Source organism: Phoxinus phoxinus (genome assembly GCF_949152265.1).
Source record: "Phoxinus phoxinus genome assembly, chromosome: 24".
Lineage (NCBI taxonomy): Eukaryota > Metazoa > Chordata > Actinopteri > Cypriniformes > Leuciscidae > Phoxinus > Phoxinus phoxinus.
This window is the reverse complement of record NC_136899.1, coordinates 6,777,960-6,797,029: the sequence shown is the minus strand read 5'-3', so window position 1 is coordinate 6,797,029 and position 19,070 is coordinate 6,777,960. Positions and strand designations below refer to the sequence as shown.

The 19,070-nt window shown below is 37.5% G+C and overlaps 1 protein-coding gene across 1 annotated transcript in view; it reads right to left on the bottom strand.

The window, feature by feature from the left end:
• The window catches only part of vav3 (vav guanine nucleotide exchange factor 3), a 58,901-nt gene extending 42,902 nt beyond the window's left edge, over nucleotides 1-15,999 (bottom strand). The window contains exons 1-2 of the mRNA XM_079602368.1: nucleotides 15,182-15,999; nucleotides 3,949-4,065 (exon numbers count right to left, since the gene is read on the bottom strand). Of these exons, the coding sequence (XP_079458494.1) occupies nucleotides 3,949-4,065; nucleotides 15,182-15,385 (321 nt within the window). The 5' untranslated portion in view covers nucleotides 15,386-15,999. The remainder of the gene's footprint in view (nucleotides 1-3,948; nucleotides 4,066-15,181) is intronic.
• Nucleotides 16,000-19,070: the final 3,071 nt, after the last annotated feature.

Below are 19,070 nucleotides of genomic sequence, written 5' to 3'. Positions count from 1 at the left end.
CGTCATATTTGAACTTATTTCCATTCATTTGTCAGCAGCATGTGGTTCAGAATAGAACAGAAGTGCTGATGATGGGATCACATTACTGAAGTTTCAATAACATCATGGGATATGTCACATAAAGCTTGCAAGCAAAGTTCTCAGTTATGACATAAAATGTATGCCTAAAACAGCGGCTTGTTTAATACTCCAGATTATTTTCTTAATGAAAAAAAACACAAATGTTCTAACTTTTCTGAGCTAAATAAATGGTAGCAGTAGCAGTTAGTCACCAAGGGTTGCATTTAGGGTTATTATACAATACGGGTAATATAATATTATATATATTCAGGGTTATTAACTAAAACTAAAACTATAAAGTCATTTTTGTTCATTGAAATAAAGCTGAAATAAAATTAAATATAAATACTAGAAGAAAGTATAAATAATAGAAGAAAGATTATAAATGTTGCATTGGCAAATAACTGGTTAAGCACTAAAATGAGTAAAAAATTATCTAAAAGTAAATACCTTTTTTGAATAAAAAATAAATAAAATAAACTTCAATAGGACTATTTAAAAATAATAATAAAACACAAAATAAAACTCTACTTAAATATATATAAAAAAATTGTTTTAATAAAAACTAGTAAAATACTAGTTGCATTAGAATTTCTGTGCGCAATAGAACATTTAATGAGAAAAAAAATGGGTCCAGTGAATGTTTCACAATAATAAAAAAGCATGTATTAAAAAAATAAGTAGCTAAATAGTAGCCTACTTAACTTGCAACAAATCCATTTCATATAATTGAAATAATAAGTCCTAATTAGCCATTTAGCAAAGAGAGATTCCGTTTCTGCTCTGATTGGAGGATAAGAATCAGTGGATGAATAGATGAGACGGATGGATAAATGAGAAAGGAGGAGGTTTATGAATGGAATGATTTAGTTGAGCTGTCACTGTGGCTGTAAACATACAGACAGACATCGATCAAGCTTACAGCCCTGCAGCGCAAAAGCTTATTACTGGAGATCAATCGTTACGATCTATCAGTCAGTGAGAAAACACGTCGTCACACACCATCAGGCAACCCCGACAGCACAAAGATTAAAACAAAAACAAAAATATTTAAAAGAAAACAAAAAAATGTGAGAGAATTTTAAGTGGAGATCTATTTAAATTTCAGTGAACATTCTAATCTGCTCATGCAAACTTGATACAGATTTAATAAAACTAACATTAAAATGTTAATGAATAAATATATTTATTTTTTAACCTTTTTATTTCTGTAATTTTAGAAGCTATATTGTACAGTGACCTTCTGTATCTGTTACTTTATTCCAAACTTCATTTCCAACAATATTTGTGCTACACTTATGACAAAACAAGTGTTGGCAGATTTGCCCATAGCGAGTGTCAGAAGAATGAGACAGATGTTTTGTCAGTCATGTGGAAAAATTGGTGATGTCTTACAGAGTGTCTAAACGTGTGTGTGAAGACTTTTCCCCTTCTGTGCTTATGAATACATATACAGAGACAATATGAGATAAGAGAATCACCAGATGTGCGTGTACGGGGTGCAGCTGTGGACAAGATCAGATGACAGCTAAGCTCTACTACATGTCTGATAGTGTCAAACCGTCTAAACATCGCATAGCAGGGTCAAGTGTACATGAGCCCCTTGCATGCACAACAAAGACAAATAATATGTATTTGCCAAAAGACACATTAGCTCTAACTTCAGCTTTGCAAAAAGCTTTGGGAAACATTTAGTTTAACTTTGAAGCCACATCTATTTTTAAAGCATACTAGGATAAATGGCGAGGTGTAACACCTCAAATGAGCGATTTTGTCACTCCATTAGCCTTCTGCAATGAGTCCAGCCACCAACAATATACTAGGCTATTTATTTATTTTTTGCAAAAAGCCAAAGATTTATATCTTTAAATCTATTTATTATATCTTTTTTAAAATAAACCATTATTTGTAATAATGTTTTACAATAAATGCAGGCTTGATAAGCATAAGAGACTTCTTTTAAAAACATTAAAAATAGTAACGTTTCCCAACTATATATTAGGGGTGTAACGGGACACGTATTCATCCCGAACCGTCACGGTACGGACGTCACGGTGCATTCAGTCAGACGAAGAATACAGTCAGTCACAGGCGATCCACACTCCAATCCAGAAGAGGGTGCGCGAGGTAATGCAATGCTTCTTGCTAACCACCATAACAGAAAAAAGAGCAGAAGAAGAAGAGACGATTTGCACAAGAGTTCAGATGACACGCAAGAGCTTGCTAGTAGCCTACAGTATATGCTGAGTTTCGATTCATTTTTGTGGCGCGGTCCACAAGCTTCACTAAAAGGAAACCAGGACGGCAGAAAGCGGCTGTTTGTTTTCTTTATTTTACAAAAGCACAATGATTTGTTTTTATTGAATAAATAAAGGTTAGTTTTGTCCTTTTCCATCTTATTCAAAGGCCCACTGAAGTGCCTTGGAACGCGCAGCTTTGTATGATGCGTTGACGTAATATCCACTGAAACAGGAAGTTAGGCAAGACATATTGAATGGCTCCTCCCCCTTTTCAAATAGCCAATAGCGTTTAGTTTACCTCACAGACTGCAATTCGTGCTTGATGATACGTTGGATTGAATATTCATTTGAATGTTCATTTGAATTTGCTGTTGAATGCACGACAACAAAGCACTGCAACAAGCGCCACCTTGTGGATGTAATACGCAAATGTAAATGATCAAAGTAAACTCAGAGAAAACGAATGAAAACCCGAAAGTCAAACAGATAATTTTATAATTAAATATTGCAATACTTTGCGCTACTGTATCGATATAATTGCGTGCGCAAAATATCGCGATACTGAACAGAATCGATTTTTTTTCCCCCACCACTATTGGCCAGGTGGTATTTATAGCATAGGGGGCGGGATGCTTTAGATTCTACAGAGCATTTGATTGGACAGAAGATGTGATGAGGAAGCTGAAGCTGGTGATGTCATAAAAATATGTGATCCATTTTAGCGGAAGTGAGACACCGTAAGTTTTGAATGCGTATATCTCCTAAATGCGAATTGTGTCATTGTTCTGGAACACACCAGCTTATTCATAACCTTAAGGCTAACATATTCATACTAAAAGCTAAAAAAACTTACATTTTGATTTCAGGGGGTCTTTAACAAAATCCATATCAAAACCAGCTACAGTATAACTGATGGCATGCTGTTTACATGTTCTCTGAGGAGAAATATTACATGATCTCTCTCACAATATCACACAACACTAATTTAATGTCTGCTGTTCATGTTCACAGCAGGTGAGAGAGAACTGAGAAGTCGCAGAGTTTGCATTAGGAGACCTTTGGGGTTTAGGGGCTCTTGACTATATTGATCAATGCACTAACAAGCCTAGGGCAAAACATCTGCCAGGGCCAATATGCTCACTAATACACAATAATAATGCTTATTTTAAATTAAAAACTAAATTAAAACTAGACACAGTTACACCCACATACAGTCAATCCAACAAGCATGCAAACTAATTTGAAGATGTAATACATTCTAGACAATCGTGCCACATCCCCTGCCGTCATTCACTGATCTTTAATTAAACATACTGAAGAATGGACTAAATAAGAAGCAGGATGAGACATTCTCTTTATTACAGCAGACAGCCAACAACTGAGACACACACACACACACACACACACCACAAAAAAACACAGCCAACGCACAGGCTAATGTCAGGAAAATCAGACACAACCCTGCTGTCTTTACCACATCTGTGACCGAGGCTGAAGTTACACCATAAACTGTGACGGATGACTGTGGCACAAGAACTATTTAAATCATGCCACTTTGACGATGCTTGGAAACAGAACAAGCAAATATGTCAATGCCTTGTGTGACTGCGTGTTTCAAACAAGAGTTGAAAGTGAAATTGTATCTTACCTTTCCGAAATCTCGAACGTCGAACAAATCGAAAGCCTCGAACAGCTCGCTCTTCTTCATCCCGAATTTCTCTGAGCAGGCGTGCAAAAATGTCCTGATGTTCTTCAAGCAGAGAAACTAGACAGAAATGAAAGGCATTTGTTATATTAAAGAGGCATATTTAATATTTAAATTACCTTTAATGTTAATATTGGTTTTGAATACCATTTTGTGTCAACATCTGATGAAGTGCTTTTTTTACAAGCCTGTTCTAACTATATTTATTTCAAATGAATTAGGCTATTACTTATGATTCTTACTTACAAAAATAATATTTAAAGATATTATATTGTTTACATTTTAATAGCCATAAAAAATATATTTAATGCAATTATAAAGTCAAATATTCTATTCTTACATTCATACATCCTATTCGTATTTATATAAAAAAACATTAGGTTTATTTAAAACTACATACTTCAAAATAATAGTCACTTTTTAAATAACATAAAGAAGAGGAAGTTACATAATGTGCGTGTTTTGAGAAGCTGGGTTTGCGAGTTCTAGATTCTAGTTAAAATTCTAGATTCTTTGTCCGAGAGAATGTTTTTGAATCTCACAAAAAATTAGCTTTAAAAATCACCTTATCAGAATAAAAATTAGTATGACTCAATATTTTGTCAAACATTCCTAAATTCAATTGAAGGCATATGAGAACTAGGCCTAGCCTATAACTATAAAACCACATTGGAGAACAAGACTAACCACAGAGTTTTTTTTAATTTTTTATTTCATGCGATACCTGCTCTGATCAGGACTAATGAGTTTACCAAACAGCAAACGACTGGCGAACATCCAAACACATTCATTTATAAAGTGAATTGAGATGAGTCTCAAACACAACTGTTGCATTAAGCTGACACCTGTGTTGACTCATGACCACAGCTCTGTTACAAAACGGATACGTTATCAGAACTCTAGATCCAGATTCTCATCGTCTGACCACAAAACTCCACGGTAACTGCAAGCTATCAAAAACCATAACTCACTGAATCATACTAAAGATTTGAGTTCTTGTGGTCTTTTGAGTGAAAAATATTACAGTAATGTTATACAAGTCAGTCTTACTAGTGAAAGTATTGGCATACAAGTCTGCAGTATTTTTAATTTTTTTTGCATTATGTTAGCAATACTGTCATTGTTCATTATTGCATAATATAGCCTAGCGTTAAAAGTTAAAAGATAAAATACTACTAACCATCGGATACTACCCACACCTGCTTACCAGTTATTAATTTATAACTAATAATGATTTATTTAAATTATCCCTTATTCATTTTATATTTATAATTAAAAACAATAATAAAAAAATAAAAATTATATTTAGAAGTATTAATAAAACATTAATTAAAAAACTAAGGTGACACTTTACAATAAGGTTCCATTTGTTATCATTAGTTAACTACTGTACATGAACTAATAATGATGAATACTTCTAAAGCATTTCTTAATCTCAGTTAATGTTAATTTCAACATTTACTAATAAATTATTAAAATCAAAAGATGTATCTGTTAATATAATTTTATGGACCTGAGCTAACATGAACTAATAATGAACAGTTGCATATAATCAACTAACTTTATTTATTTTGTTTTTATTACCGTAACTAACAAAGAGTAATAAATACTGTAACGTACGTATTGCTCATTGTTCGTTAGATAATACATTAACTTTTTTTTTTAAATGGAACCTTATTGTAGTGTTACAATAACAAACAATAAAATTGTTTTAATAAAATTTAAATACATAACTAAAAAATATTTACAGTTTTGTTTGTTTGTAAAAAAATACATAATTAATAAATCAACACACCAATCGGTACAGTAGAACTTAAAGGATTGGAAATGCATATTGCACAAGAAAAGTTAGTTTTACAGTTTTGTAAAGTTATGATCTATAATTTCCTTTCCCAGTGTATACAAAATGCCTAAGTGACATCAGACACAGGAAATTATCATCAACAATCCAGCAATGTGTTCTCACAATAACCCAGAAAACACTGATTATAATCTTAATGGATGTCCTGTCATGGTCTGCAGATCAGCACCTTTACCCTCTCGCTGGGCACGTTCACAAGAATGTGTCCGTTTCTACCAGTTGTATGTTCACCCGCCATCTGTCGGTGGCCGTGCGTCGCCCGTCAAGCTCTTGTAAAAGAGTTTGACATCTTGCTTCAAAGCCAAGTTTCTATCTTAAGCAACAAGAGGAAGTGAATACATCAAGAGTCTCTATGTTTTGTGCAGCAGCTGCACCTGTGATTTCTTGAAACACAAAGTGCTCGCATTATTATTGAAAACTATAACCTCTGAGAGCAAGGACGCTCAACCCTCAACCTGAAATCAGACTCGTCTTCTGGCATTTAATGTGTAGAAAACATCAGTCCGGCAAATTCATAAGGAAAGCTTTTTCTTGCATACAAACTAAGAAGTCTTATCTGCGAGAAGCTTGCAGATCAAAAGCGACACATGCACCGCCTCTCAGTTCCCATTCCCCCTCTACAGATGACTTAACCAGAGGCCTAGGGCCACACTTATGCACAGATAAGACAAGCAAATGTTCAGCGAGCAAATCTATTTGACTGTTTACACTTGTTTGGTTTCAACACATTATCAGAAAGGCACATCTCGTGGTTGCCCTGAAGTCTTTAGGAGTCCTGCAGGGTCTGAAGGAAGCTAGATAGAAACAGAGAGGAAGAGGAAAAGAGAGCGAGAGTAAAATGAAGACAAACATTTAACACATGATGTGCCTAGACACTTTCAGAGCTGTTTTCTGCATTAGCTGCCTCGGACCCGTCCTTGCTCAGCCAAACATGGCTTTTGAATCTATCCTGGTGGATAACTGCTCTTCCATCTACTGCACAGTCAGATCTCTGCGGGAAACTCAAGAGATGTCTTTTCCTACTTCTCCTGAAGGACGTACTGAGACTAATACTGAATGGATAGCATTTCATCCATAATAAATACCATGTGTGAAACAGAGAGCTAGATGGCTTTGAAGATACGGATTCAGTTTTAAAGGGGACATACCATAAAAAATGTATGGATTAAGTAAAGGAGTGTGATATATACTACGTAATATGGTTGGGAATTGAGAGACGGTTCTTATTTTGCAATTATATCGCATGACAAATTGTTTTCTGCAAAGCTAATGACTGCTTGAGACGGTTGTTGGCCTGTTCATACTTAACGATTAGGGTTGGGGTTTAATAAATAAATCAAATTGAGTTAACTTAAAAAAATAAGGCAACCTATCGCATTCAACTTTTTAAGTTAACTCAACTAATTCGCTCCAGTTAAAATCAACTTAAATACTTTTGTTCATGAGTACCAGGTATTCTTTTGAACTTTAAACTTCTTGTCAAGACAACTAAAAAAAACAAGTTGAGCCAACTTAAAAAATGCGTTAAGTAGCCTTATTGTTTAAAGTAAGCTATACTTTTCTTTTCTTTTTACAGTGTGACCACAACAGGACGATTTGGCTGCAATAGGGAGGTTTTGTCTGCGACAGCAAAAAGTCAAACCCCCTCAGTTGAAATCTCGTTCTGGTTGTTTTACTGCGGGCCCCCAGTGCCCTTGCCTGAAGTAGTATGTCATCCTGGACTTTTCGCCTACTGTTTTTCGCATACTATGCATTCTGACATACTACTCTGTTGGCATACTGTTTTTCGCATGCTAAATAGTAGGGAAGTATTTGATTTCAGACGCAACAAGTGTAAACTAGGTAGTTTCCAAATGCAAAGAGGTTAGCTAATCATAACAGAGCTATTTCACATGCAGAAGTCTTAAAGGTACAGTAGCAAACACATGTGTCTGAAAGACAATGAAACTACAGCACATTGCAACTCATTTAGTGCAAGAAACCTGAACTTATAATAAAATGCTATAAAGCGTGGATTATATGGCTCATTTAAAGTCCAAGGGCAGAATGAAGTGCTCACATCATAAGGCTTTCAAGATGAAGGCTGAAGCTTTCAAATTATTCACTGAAATTGATTCTAGGAAAGTCCTGACATCCTCTTAACAGCAATGGTTCCGACAGCACAAAAAAACTCATTCAGAAGAATAAGGAAGTCAAAGGTGTTGAAAATCAGTGGCTTCGGGCAGTGTTGCGTCCTGTGTGCAGAGCACCAGCTGTAAGACGTGTGCAGCTTTTACCCTTGGTTTAACAAGCAGACAGCTAAACAAGCTGTCTTGTCAAAACAATGAAGCATCAGTCAGCAAAGATGCTTTATTAAAGTGACCCAGAGCATCAACTTGACAGTCAGCAGGGCATGCTATAGCACTGAAATGTTCTCAACAAAATATGCTTTGTTGAATACATTTATGAGCTCTATTTATCTGACATCTGTTATATGGATTGCAATGGTTTTATGAATTGTAAATGTAGTCTGTAAATGCTCTCCAAAGCCGCTTAACAATTGATACAATCTCCATTTAGCACTATCGATGCTAACAACAATGGTGTGGTGTAGTGGTTATGCGCCATTCAGAAATCAACTGGGAATGCCTTTTATGTTGGAATTAAATTTCTCAATTTGGACTGAGGTAGTAAACTGGACGGACGGACGGACGGACGGACGGATGGATGGATGGATGGATGGATGGATGGATGGATGGATGGATGGATGGATGGATGGATGGATGGATGGATGGATGGATGGATGGATGGATGGATGGATGCTCTCTCTGTCATTCTAATTCAAATTTCAATTCAACTTTCTATGTTGATTCTACACTCATGATTTCAAAGGGAGTCAATTCTTCCATTCAAAATGTAGCACAACCCTGGTAGTTCCAGATCTAAACTGGCAGATGAAAAGGTACATGTTCAAACTGATCGACTGTATGATCTATCACCATCCCATCATACCCTTCAGCGCTCCAGGGAAACTGTCCCTGTAATATGGGCACTAAGTCACTTTGGATAAAAGCTTCAGCTGAACATCTACAGTATGTCAGACTATGTATTTAGCTAACCTAAAGGTAAAGCTTACATTTTTGTTAGCATCTTATGAGATTCTATATAAAATATTGCAGCTGTGCGTAGCATTTTCTCATACCAGTTTGGTGTTTAACAAAGCAATATTCTAACCCCTAAAAAAATCGATGTTGACCTTGGATACATGCATTGTATAGATTTTCTAAGCATATTTCCGATGCAACAGCTGATTGTTCTTATTAAGTATGGATGCTTGCTCTGAACCGCACATGGCATCGCACTTTGTAAAACGGACAGGAGAGGCAGAGGATAAACACTGGCTGGTGGCTAAATTGTCATCACTGGCAGATCCGTGGTGAATTGCCCTTCACAGGGCAGTGCACACGGGTTACTGCACACCACACTGGGAGAAGTGAACCGTCAGGGCAATGTGAGAGATGGTCAGTATCACACAGCCTGTTTTACTACAAACAGAAGAACAGCGCAAAAAACGTCATGTATACAACAGAACACACTACAAAAAAAAAGTTTCCCACAATGCACCATGGTCCTTCCATTCTAAATAGCCCAAAAGCAACAACATTTTTCCCAGAATTTTTTTAACCCACAAAATAGACACATCTATAGACACCACTCTCTAAATGAAAAGCAGTAGGACTGTTCCAAAGTGCGTCAAATTGTCATCTATGACAATCCATGCGATACGTTTTGGCAGATTGTGTCTGAATGCACTTTAACTGCACTCAAAATGTCAATTCTCTTATTTGATCTCAGGGGCTTCAATTTACAGATGCATCAGCACTTTGAAATGAAATTTGATATCAGTGCTTCTCTGGCATCCTGGTGAATTTCTTCTAGTGCCACTGTATTTTTACAGCTCCCGTTTGTGGGCTATTTTTACCCTGACTGAGACAAGATAATGGCCATTTCATTGTGCGCTGTGATGTCATTGCTCCTCCGAGGGTCTAGTCTAAAGTAAAGGTTGCAGTACAGCTGCGGGATGTGTGCATTTACGCTGACTGATCACTTTCTACATGTAGTCCTCATCAAAAAGGCAATTCTGCCATGTGAGCACAAAATAGGATATTGCTGTTTTATTGGCCACTTAAATGGATGCACAATTGGATACTACAATTAAATCTCCTTATTAATGACCATCTCTGTTCACTTTAATGGCACCAGCGCAGACGGTAAATGCTTTTACAATGTTCCGAATACAATTCAAATTTCATAAGAGTGCTGGGTAGGTTTTCCCAAACATAATAATCATGGATTTTCTGCAACAAAAGAGCTCTGCCTGAGAATGGAAATGTCTGCCTTCATTTACAAATCCTAATGCGTGCATGTGTCCCATGGTGACCAGCATAATTCACACATTACTGTGTAAAAATCCATTTGTGCAGTTCAAATCTGAACTGTAAATGTGTGATTCACACTGTCTATAGAGACGAGAGTATCTTTATTCATCCTGATCCCCAACCATTTACAGTAGAGCCTGTTACCTTGGTGACAGAAGGAAAGGTCAGTTTCAAAGAGAGAGAGAGAGAAAGAGAGAACAATCTGACTGACTGGACCTACTAGACCTGGCAAAGATTTGTGCCTCCTGGAAATGTGCATTATGCATGCAATAGGCATGCTGTTTGTGCATAGGTTTATTCGTGTAGCGTGATGTAGTAAGTGACTTTCAGTGTTACTACTGAACATTATTTTGGTAAGGGATCAGAACAAAACTATGTATTAATCATGGCATGTAACACCGTGCTATTTGTGCTACTGACATGAACGAGGCTTCAAATAATGTATTGTATGCGCTTACCAATAAATAACCACAAATAAACCAACAGCCAGTAACAGGCTGACAATTAAGGCTCGTTCACACCAACTTTGTTAAGGGAGCGCTGCAGTTTTGTCGTCTTTCAATTTAAATGCTGGACTCTGCTAATTCTTTTATATTTAGAATGATTTTTTAGAACTAGATCTTTATCGTTATATGCATCATTGGTGTGAACGGGCCTTTAGAGCAGCATTATATTTGGGGGATTTGCCCAGATTTAACGCAAATACTCAACTCGTAGTCATCATGATATTAAATTAAGCGTATTGCGCCATCATGATATTAAATACAGCGACTTGAACATGCATGTCACTATACGCAACAAATAACGGCACGCTTGTTCATTTGCATTGAATAAATAGCGAAGATTAAAAAGCATTTGGTTAACAGAAAAGACATTGTTATTTTCCAACATAATTTTTTTTCAAATTTTATAATATATATATATACATATACACAAAGTAATAATATTAACTCAGTACATGCAGAGATGAGTTTGTGTAGAGCAGCATTTATTGCGAAATGCGAACCGATGCGCTCCGAAACACTGAAAAACACTGGGTAATTGTGTAATAGAACACAGTGGAGTTCTTAAATATGCAAAACATTTTGAACAGATCAATCATAGGCCTGTTTATTTTATCTCGTCTAGACTACTGTAACTCTTTATACTATGGTGTAAGCCAATCCACTTTAATGCATCTACAGATGGTGTAAAAAAATGCTGCTGTAAGGTTGTTGACAGGCAGACGAAGGTTCGATCACATTACGTCATTCTCGTCTAGCTTAACTGGCTACTGGTTAAATACAGAATTATTTAACTCTTAATAATCAAGCACATTCTTATCTTTCAGAAGCAATTTCCATCCATAAACCAAACAGGACCTTGAGATCCTGTTATTTAGATGGTGCAGCCCTACTAAAAAACCACTAACAACACACATCCGAAACTGCACAGTAAGGCCCTGACATCAATCCTAACATCATGATGCGACTTTTGCACGAGCAACCACAATCATATTTTCTTCAGAAAATTTAAAGGCCTAGTTAGTCCTCTTGTCCACTGTATCAAAACTTTGGTTTGCTGGAAACCAATGGCCCCCTGTCTGAAATATATAAATCCACAGTCTGACACTGAGAATTACTAAAACAACCCAGGAGCTGTTGCATAACTGAAAATTATGGCTGTTTCAAACACACACATATGCTGCTCTGACCAGTCTGTGACCCCTTTAGGGTCTGACATGTAGCTTTTAACAGACTGTCTATGTAAAGTACATTATATGTGTATTATTCAAGGAGGGCAGATTCTCCATGGACACTAGACATAAAAAATGTAAGACTATATTTGAAAAACGGCCTAGTCATGTACATTTTGTAAATCACATCGTGTTAAAAAAATGGGAGACGGGCTTGTTGCTCGACTGTTCCACTGAAAAAAAGAGACAGATCTGAGCCACTAGAGGTTCTGATGTTTCACCGTGGCTCAGTCAAGGGTCTTTAGAGGACGTTTAGTTTCATTTCCTTCCTCCATCCCATTTCCTCATTTCCCCAGCGAGCATCAATGCTCGGAATCTATCTGCCCGACGAGTGGGCGTCAGCATTCGTGTTTCCCCCTTCAACCTAGAGATGCGACAGTGGCTATCCGGCATGACAGTGTGAAATACTCACTCGCCAGGCTTTTTTTTTTGTACGTTTTGCACAACAAGGAACTAAAGTCAAGGGGTTGCGTACAGTATTCGCATATGTACTGTAGATAACTTCACTGTTTAATGATGAAACCTTACAAACTTTACTCTCACTGACATCTGTCGACTGTCGACATCTAAATAAACGTCTGACGGCCTGCCAAACACCTGTTGCCATTTCCTTCCACTCTTCACAAAAGTGCACATGTTAAACGGAAGAAACCCATAACCCAGCCACTGTCTGAGCAACGCAGTGCGTGAGAAAGGCACTCGGCTTTGTGGCTTCCTCAAACTTGCACTTCCACGTTTCAAACCTGCCCATAAAGCTTCTGTGCTCTCAACCTGTACTATATGTAGAATCCGCAGACTGCCGTTTCATTTTATATGACGATTAGCCTATATGATATAATATTATATAATAAATGATTCGTTAAATATATTAAATAATATAAATAAATTGTAAAATAATAAAAATAGAAACCAAAAGAAAAATAAATATTACTATTTAAACTGTACACGCAATCTTACTGGGCCCAAAAAAATGTAACAACAATGTATATGTACATACATATATATATATATATATATATATATATATATATATATATATATATATATATATATATATATATACTGTATATATCTTCCTCAAAATTGCCTGTCTAAATGTAACTGTAAAATATTGTGTAACCCCTCCTTCACACACAAAAACACCCCCTTTCTTTCCCCGAATAACAACATTAATGCAGAAATTTCAGGGACGAATTCGCCATTATATTTTAATTACACGGCTATCGTGGGGTGAAGGGAAACCCAAAGTGCCCATCGGGCCCCTGGAGGTGCTCTGATGAGGTGGGGACTCCGGCTTTTAGTTTGGTCTCTTCACTGCTTTTGTCTGAGCTGTTCCCCCGGGACGGCTGCGTCTGTGTCCCATGTGCTGTAATGAGTCTTTGATAAAATAGCTGCCAAAAACGTCATGAATAATTCATGCGAGGATTCAGATGTTGCCCTTTAGAGATGGAAATTTCACCTCCACGCTCAAAACACTGGTTTACACAGACCATTTGCTCATTTTCTGTCCCTTTTTTGCATACGTTAGTTCTCTATGGAGTTCTTCCTTTGGTGAATGGAGACGCATACGTATGTCAGTGCAGATGAAAATCATGTACTCAAAAAAAGAAACTGTGATATAACAAACCAAATGAAAACGAGACCATCTGATGTAACCAGAAGCAAGGGGATGCCTCAAAGCCAGAATGACGTATGCTGTCATTTTGATCAGATGTCAAACTATTTATATAATGTATTTAACATTGTGTTTTTTCTAATTGTCAGTAAACCAGTGAACCGAACAAGGCCTGTGTTTTGAAAACTAAAAGCTAATTCTATTGACTTTTTGTAAATGCTTCTTGGAATCCGCTCACTGTGACTGCACCACATTGACAAATGTAATGCAAAGTGCATGTGTGTGTCTGTCTAGTTACTGGGCATCCGCGTGCTTAAAAATAAGGTTGGTTAAAGGTGACTGTCTGTGAATATAGTCAGTTCTATGAAATGTCACAGTGTTTGTTGAGGCAGCTTTCACCTCATGTGAGGGGGACATGAAATCAAGTCCAGACTTTGAGCAGATGGTGTTAGAAAACACAGGACGAGACATATTTCAGAGGCCGCTGTTTTCAATAAAGCAGCTTCCCGCAGACACTGAAACTAATCCTGCTCTCACCTGACAGCGAACGAGACCAGACTAAAACAGCTTTTAATCTGACCCTGATCCTGACCGGAACCAGAAAGCTGTAGATTCCTGGTTTGGGTCAAACGATGCATTAAAAAGCCCTATGTCGTATTAGGTTACATTTAGGGCTGTCAAATCGATTAATCGTGATTAATCGCATCTAACATAAACGTTTGTGTTTGCATAATATAAGTGTGTGCATATATATTATTATATTTATATTTATCCTGACTATGTCTGTATTTATTATGAATATGATACTGTGTGTGTGTGTGTGTGTGTGTGTGTGTGTGTGTGTGTGTGTGTGTGTGTGTGTGTGTGTGTGTGTGTGTGTGTGTAAATATAATAATACAAACAAATATATATATAATATAAACAAACTTTTACGCGAGATGCAATTAATCGTGATTTATCGATGACAGCCCTATTACTTTTTTCATGCTCGGTGCTAGCTGGAATCATTTCACATAAATTTCCTTTCATATACGGCTATTTAGACTATAAAAGGAAAAAATCTCCTTATATTAAAGGTGCACTCAGTAATTTTCTGTTTGTGTTTAACTAGCTATATAATGTTATATGTTAGCCTATGTTATACTGTTGTAATGTTATACTAACATAATTATAAAACATATGGGATTTTAATTATAGTTATTTGTATTTTAAAAAGTACTGTTTCCTTTGTAAAACGTTTCAAATGAAGGGAAATTACTGAATGCACCTTAACAAATCAGAATCTCTCTTCACAGTGTTACTGCGTTGCTCACATTCACCGATAGGGGGCAGAACTCAGCACACAAATAACGGTACAGCATTGGCAAAGTATCAACTTTCTGATACAAAATATTTCACGTGCAAGTAGCTATAAAGCAGTAACCGTGCACCACTTTTTTAATACACATGTTTCCAAAAAAACAAATGCGTTTAACTCTGTTATTATTGAATCTATTCTATTATTCTTACAATAAACATACAACTTCTTGCCTTCGTGCAACCCGTACCTGTGACATCTGTGGTCTCAGGTTGATCTCCCTCAGGTTGAGGGACTGGGGTCTTAGGTTGTTTAGGAGCTGGCACAGGAGGACCCCATCCCGCAGGGTCTGCGCCAGGTCGAACACCTGAGCGGACTCCCATGTCACCCGATGGTTCGGTGGCAGCACCTTACAATTGATCAGCCATAACGCACACTGTCTCCAATGCTCCATCCTGTCCAGCGATGCACAGTTCAAGATTAAACACCAATCCAAAACCAAAGCGCAAGTGGCGTCTCCTCATCCGATGCGCATAGCAGAATCACGGGCGATATAATGAATGGATGGTGTTTCCAGGGTTGGAGCACCAGCGGAGAGTGAGTGATCCGTGTGCTGCTGCTCTCCTCATTCGCTCTTTCACCTCTTCTTTTCGCTCTCCCCTCCCCGCGCCCTCCCTCTCGCTCTCTCTTTCTCTCTCGCTCGCTCTTCCTGCTTTAGATGTTCCGTATATTGCGCTGCTGACTTGACACCCGGAACACCCAGCCAGAGGACGTAATATATAGTGGCCGCAAAATGTAGCATATTAGCTAACGTTACGTCAGGATGCGAATTGATGAGGGGGGGATATCAAAACAAAAAAGTAGAGGGGTTCTCAACTAAGTAGGCTTTTTTTTTTTTACTAATAAGTTCATATATTTCAATAGTTTGTTTGAAAGCATTTCAGTGACCAAAAAAATTTATTTTTCAAGCTAGCCAGAGTAACTTCGCTAACTACGTTGCGTTCGCCTGACGAAGTAACCATAGCAACGGCTGCTCGATTTTCTATGACGCAAGTAGTGTGTTCACACTGAAAATTCCAAAAAGATAGTGCACTTTAAATACCCGGATGATGCACTAAATTAACGGAAAAAACGAAGTTTGGAATGTTGGACACTTCATTTTATTTATTGTTTTATCTTTTAAAAAAAATATTTTGATGCCAGTGAGTCACATTACAAACAATAAACATGACAATAGTCAACATAATAGTATAAAAATATTGAACAAATATAAGAAGAAAAACAGTATGTGACAAAAGAAGTAGGCTATGTCTGAATTCACTCCTAAAAGTAGGCAAAAAGTATCCAGATGACCATCTTCCAGCGAGATTCTGGAAGTTCTTTCTATCCCAAGAGGCCACAGGAGAGGATTTATGAATGGCAGTGAAGCGATGCAACTGACACTGGTAGGTCTAGTGATAAGGGCAACATTGCAAATGTAGTAGTACGTCCCGATTACATATTACACTTTCATACTACATATAACATACTTTTTTAGCGATAGTGAAGTAATTACTCACTCAAAATAAGTACCTACTCAAGAGAGTATGCAATTTCGGACGCAGCCTACATTACAACTTTAATTGCATAGCGGAGGGGCACCAGACTCAGATATTCAATGATAAAATAAACGCATAAAATTCATACACTACACGGATAAGTACATAGTGCATAAGTACATAGAGTAAGTGCATATAGGCTGTAGTGAGTCATTTGAGACGCAACTTATGTGTAGCTTATATTGGACGGCAGGCCTATAGAACTAAAAAAAAGTTATGTCATTATTTACCATATCACTTTTGCATTTACATATCCCAAGCATATTAAAACGTAAAAAATATTATATTTGTACTGTAACAAATCTAGGCCTATTTATCATTGATAGTTAATATTAGTTAATCCATTAACTTTTACTAACTAACTATTTTTAAGAATGTTGGTAATCAAACAGCTTGATGACTTCAATAGTATATATTTTTTCCATACTATGGAAGTCAATGGGCCCATCATCTGTTTGGTTACACATATTGTTGTGTTCAGCAGAAGAAAGAAATTCATAAAGGTTTGGAACAACTTGAGGGTGAGTAAATGATGACAGAATTTCCATTTTTAAGAGAACTATCCCTTTAAGCATGTCCAAATACATTTTGGGTGACACTGTATGATGATTAAATCAGTTCATATCCACAGTCTAACCTTTTCAAACTTGCATTATAATCCCAACTACATGGCAGAAGATTCAGACATACAGTACTTTGAGCTGGAATATTTTTGTCACCTCATCTGCAGTTTTTTACATTCAGTAAAGAAGTTTGAATGAGTGTTGGCTGAAGAGAGCATTCTCCAGATAAGCAGTAGTGAAACAGGATGATGCATAGTCATGGATATCCTGTCTCTCTGCTCCCGTCATGATGAACTCAAGGAGGTCTATATTCAGCACCGTCAACTAAGAACATGCATTTTCACTTCAGCATTGGAAATCATGAAATGAAAATGCACGGTCACGCTTTGGCACAAGTCAACTGTTTGAAAAAAACTAAAACCAAATCTACAATACAGTAAATTTGTAACATTGGCTTTCAAGCTTGCAGAAATAACATTTAATTACTGCATGCTCTCTTAAAGTCACCCTACGAAATCAAAATTGACAATTCTTGTTTTTTAATGGAATATTGCTATATTTATTATGATTTATCCGTGCCCTCATAATCTTTCATCAAAAAACGTCCCCTTCCTCTTGCAGCGACATCTCTTCTCTTCTCTGATGACGTGTTTACTGGCGCGAGGGCGGGACAACCTGTCACTCACATAAGATCGACCAATAGCGAACCACAACCATCCAATCAATTCCAATAGACAATATCAAGCCCCACCCTACATTTTTTCTTGTTTGAGATGACGTTTCACTCGGACATACATCACAATCGGGAAGAAAATACTATCATAAATGAAAGCTTTAGCTTAAAGTTCTGCCAGGAAGACTCAATGTGACGTCACTCATTACTTTCTGGTCTATAATCACTATCTTATATTTGGAGTATAAAAGATCGTTACATATACATGTTTGAGTTCGCAGATTATGACGCGAACATCCACCTCCATCCTCCCCACCACCACCAGGTTGGTCCCTGTCCATACCTCCCCGGGGGTCGGCTGCGCCCCTGCCTTCATCTTCAGGCAGGATACGAAGAGTCCGTTACCCTCCGAATGTGAACAACAGACAGGGCCTACGCCAAAGAACTTTACCATCCAATATTTCTGTTTTCATTTTCTGGTTTATTAATTAATAAATGTCATTGTGATATGATCTCGCCTTACGAGTCTTTCTGGTAGAACTTTCTTTTCATGCTGACTTGTGTTTGAATTGACTTGATTTGAACAGTTCTTTGCATGTTCAACAGACACCAGCTAAGATGTTTACATGTTTTAGAAGGCCGCAGTGAGAGAGACGGTGGACCAGGGAGCCTTGAGCGTGCCGTGACAGTAAATTAAACCATCTGTCTGTCATACCCAAGGTGTGTTAGGAGCCTAATAAGCTCTGGGTGGAATTCATTATTTATTTTCCTTCTGTTTTAGGGTTGACTGAGGGGAGCTCGGCTGGTGTGACGCAGGATGCTACAGCGTACCAGATTTCCTGAACCCATGCTGCTTCACTCATCGCCCAGGTTGTGTTGCTATCCCATTTAACACCGGTTTGGAAGGGCTGGACGCCTCCATCAATCACATATCAATCCCTAGAGAGACCATCAGACTGAGTAATAGCGCAAACCAGCCTTACTGTGACCGTTTCCACATGGTGGGAGGGGTTTATCTGTAAAGCAATGCTTTGTGATTGGCTGGGGAAGAGAAAGAGGAAGCTTGACAATGTGGGCCAGCGCAGGAAGGAAGTGGAGAATGCAGGATGTTTGGAGCCAATGTCTATCTCTGTTTCCCTCCACAATTTTAGAGACTTGGCACACGGCAGATAGCCCCCTCTGAGCTGACAGATGATCAAAGCGTCACACACTTGCCAAATGCTCAGAGAGACTAGCGCTCTGCCACATTGCTGCCATTCCAATAACCGCCATCCTTGCATGACCTGCATTGTGTAGGTAATTTAT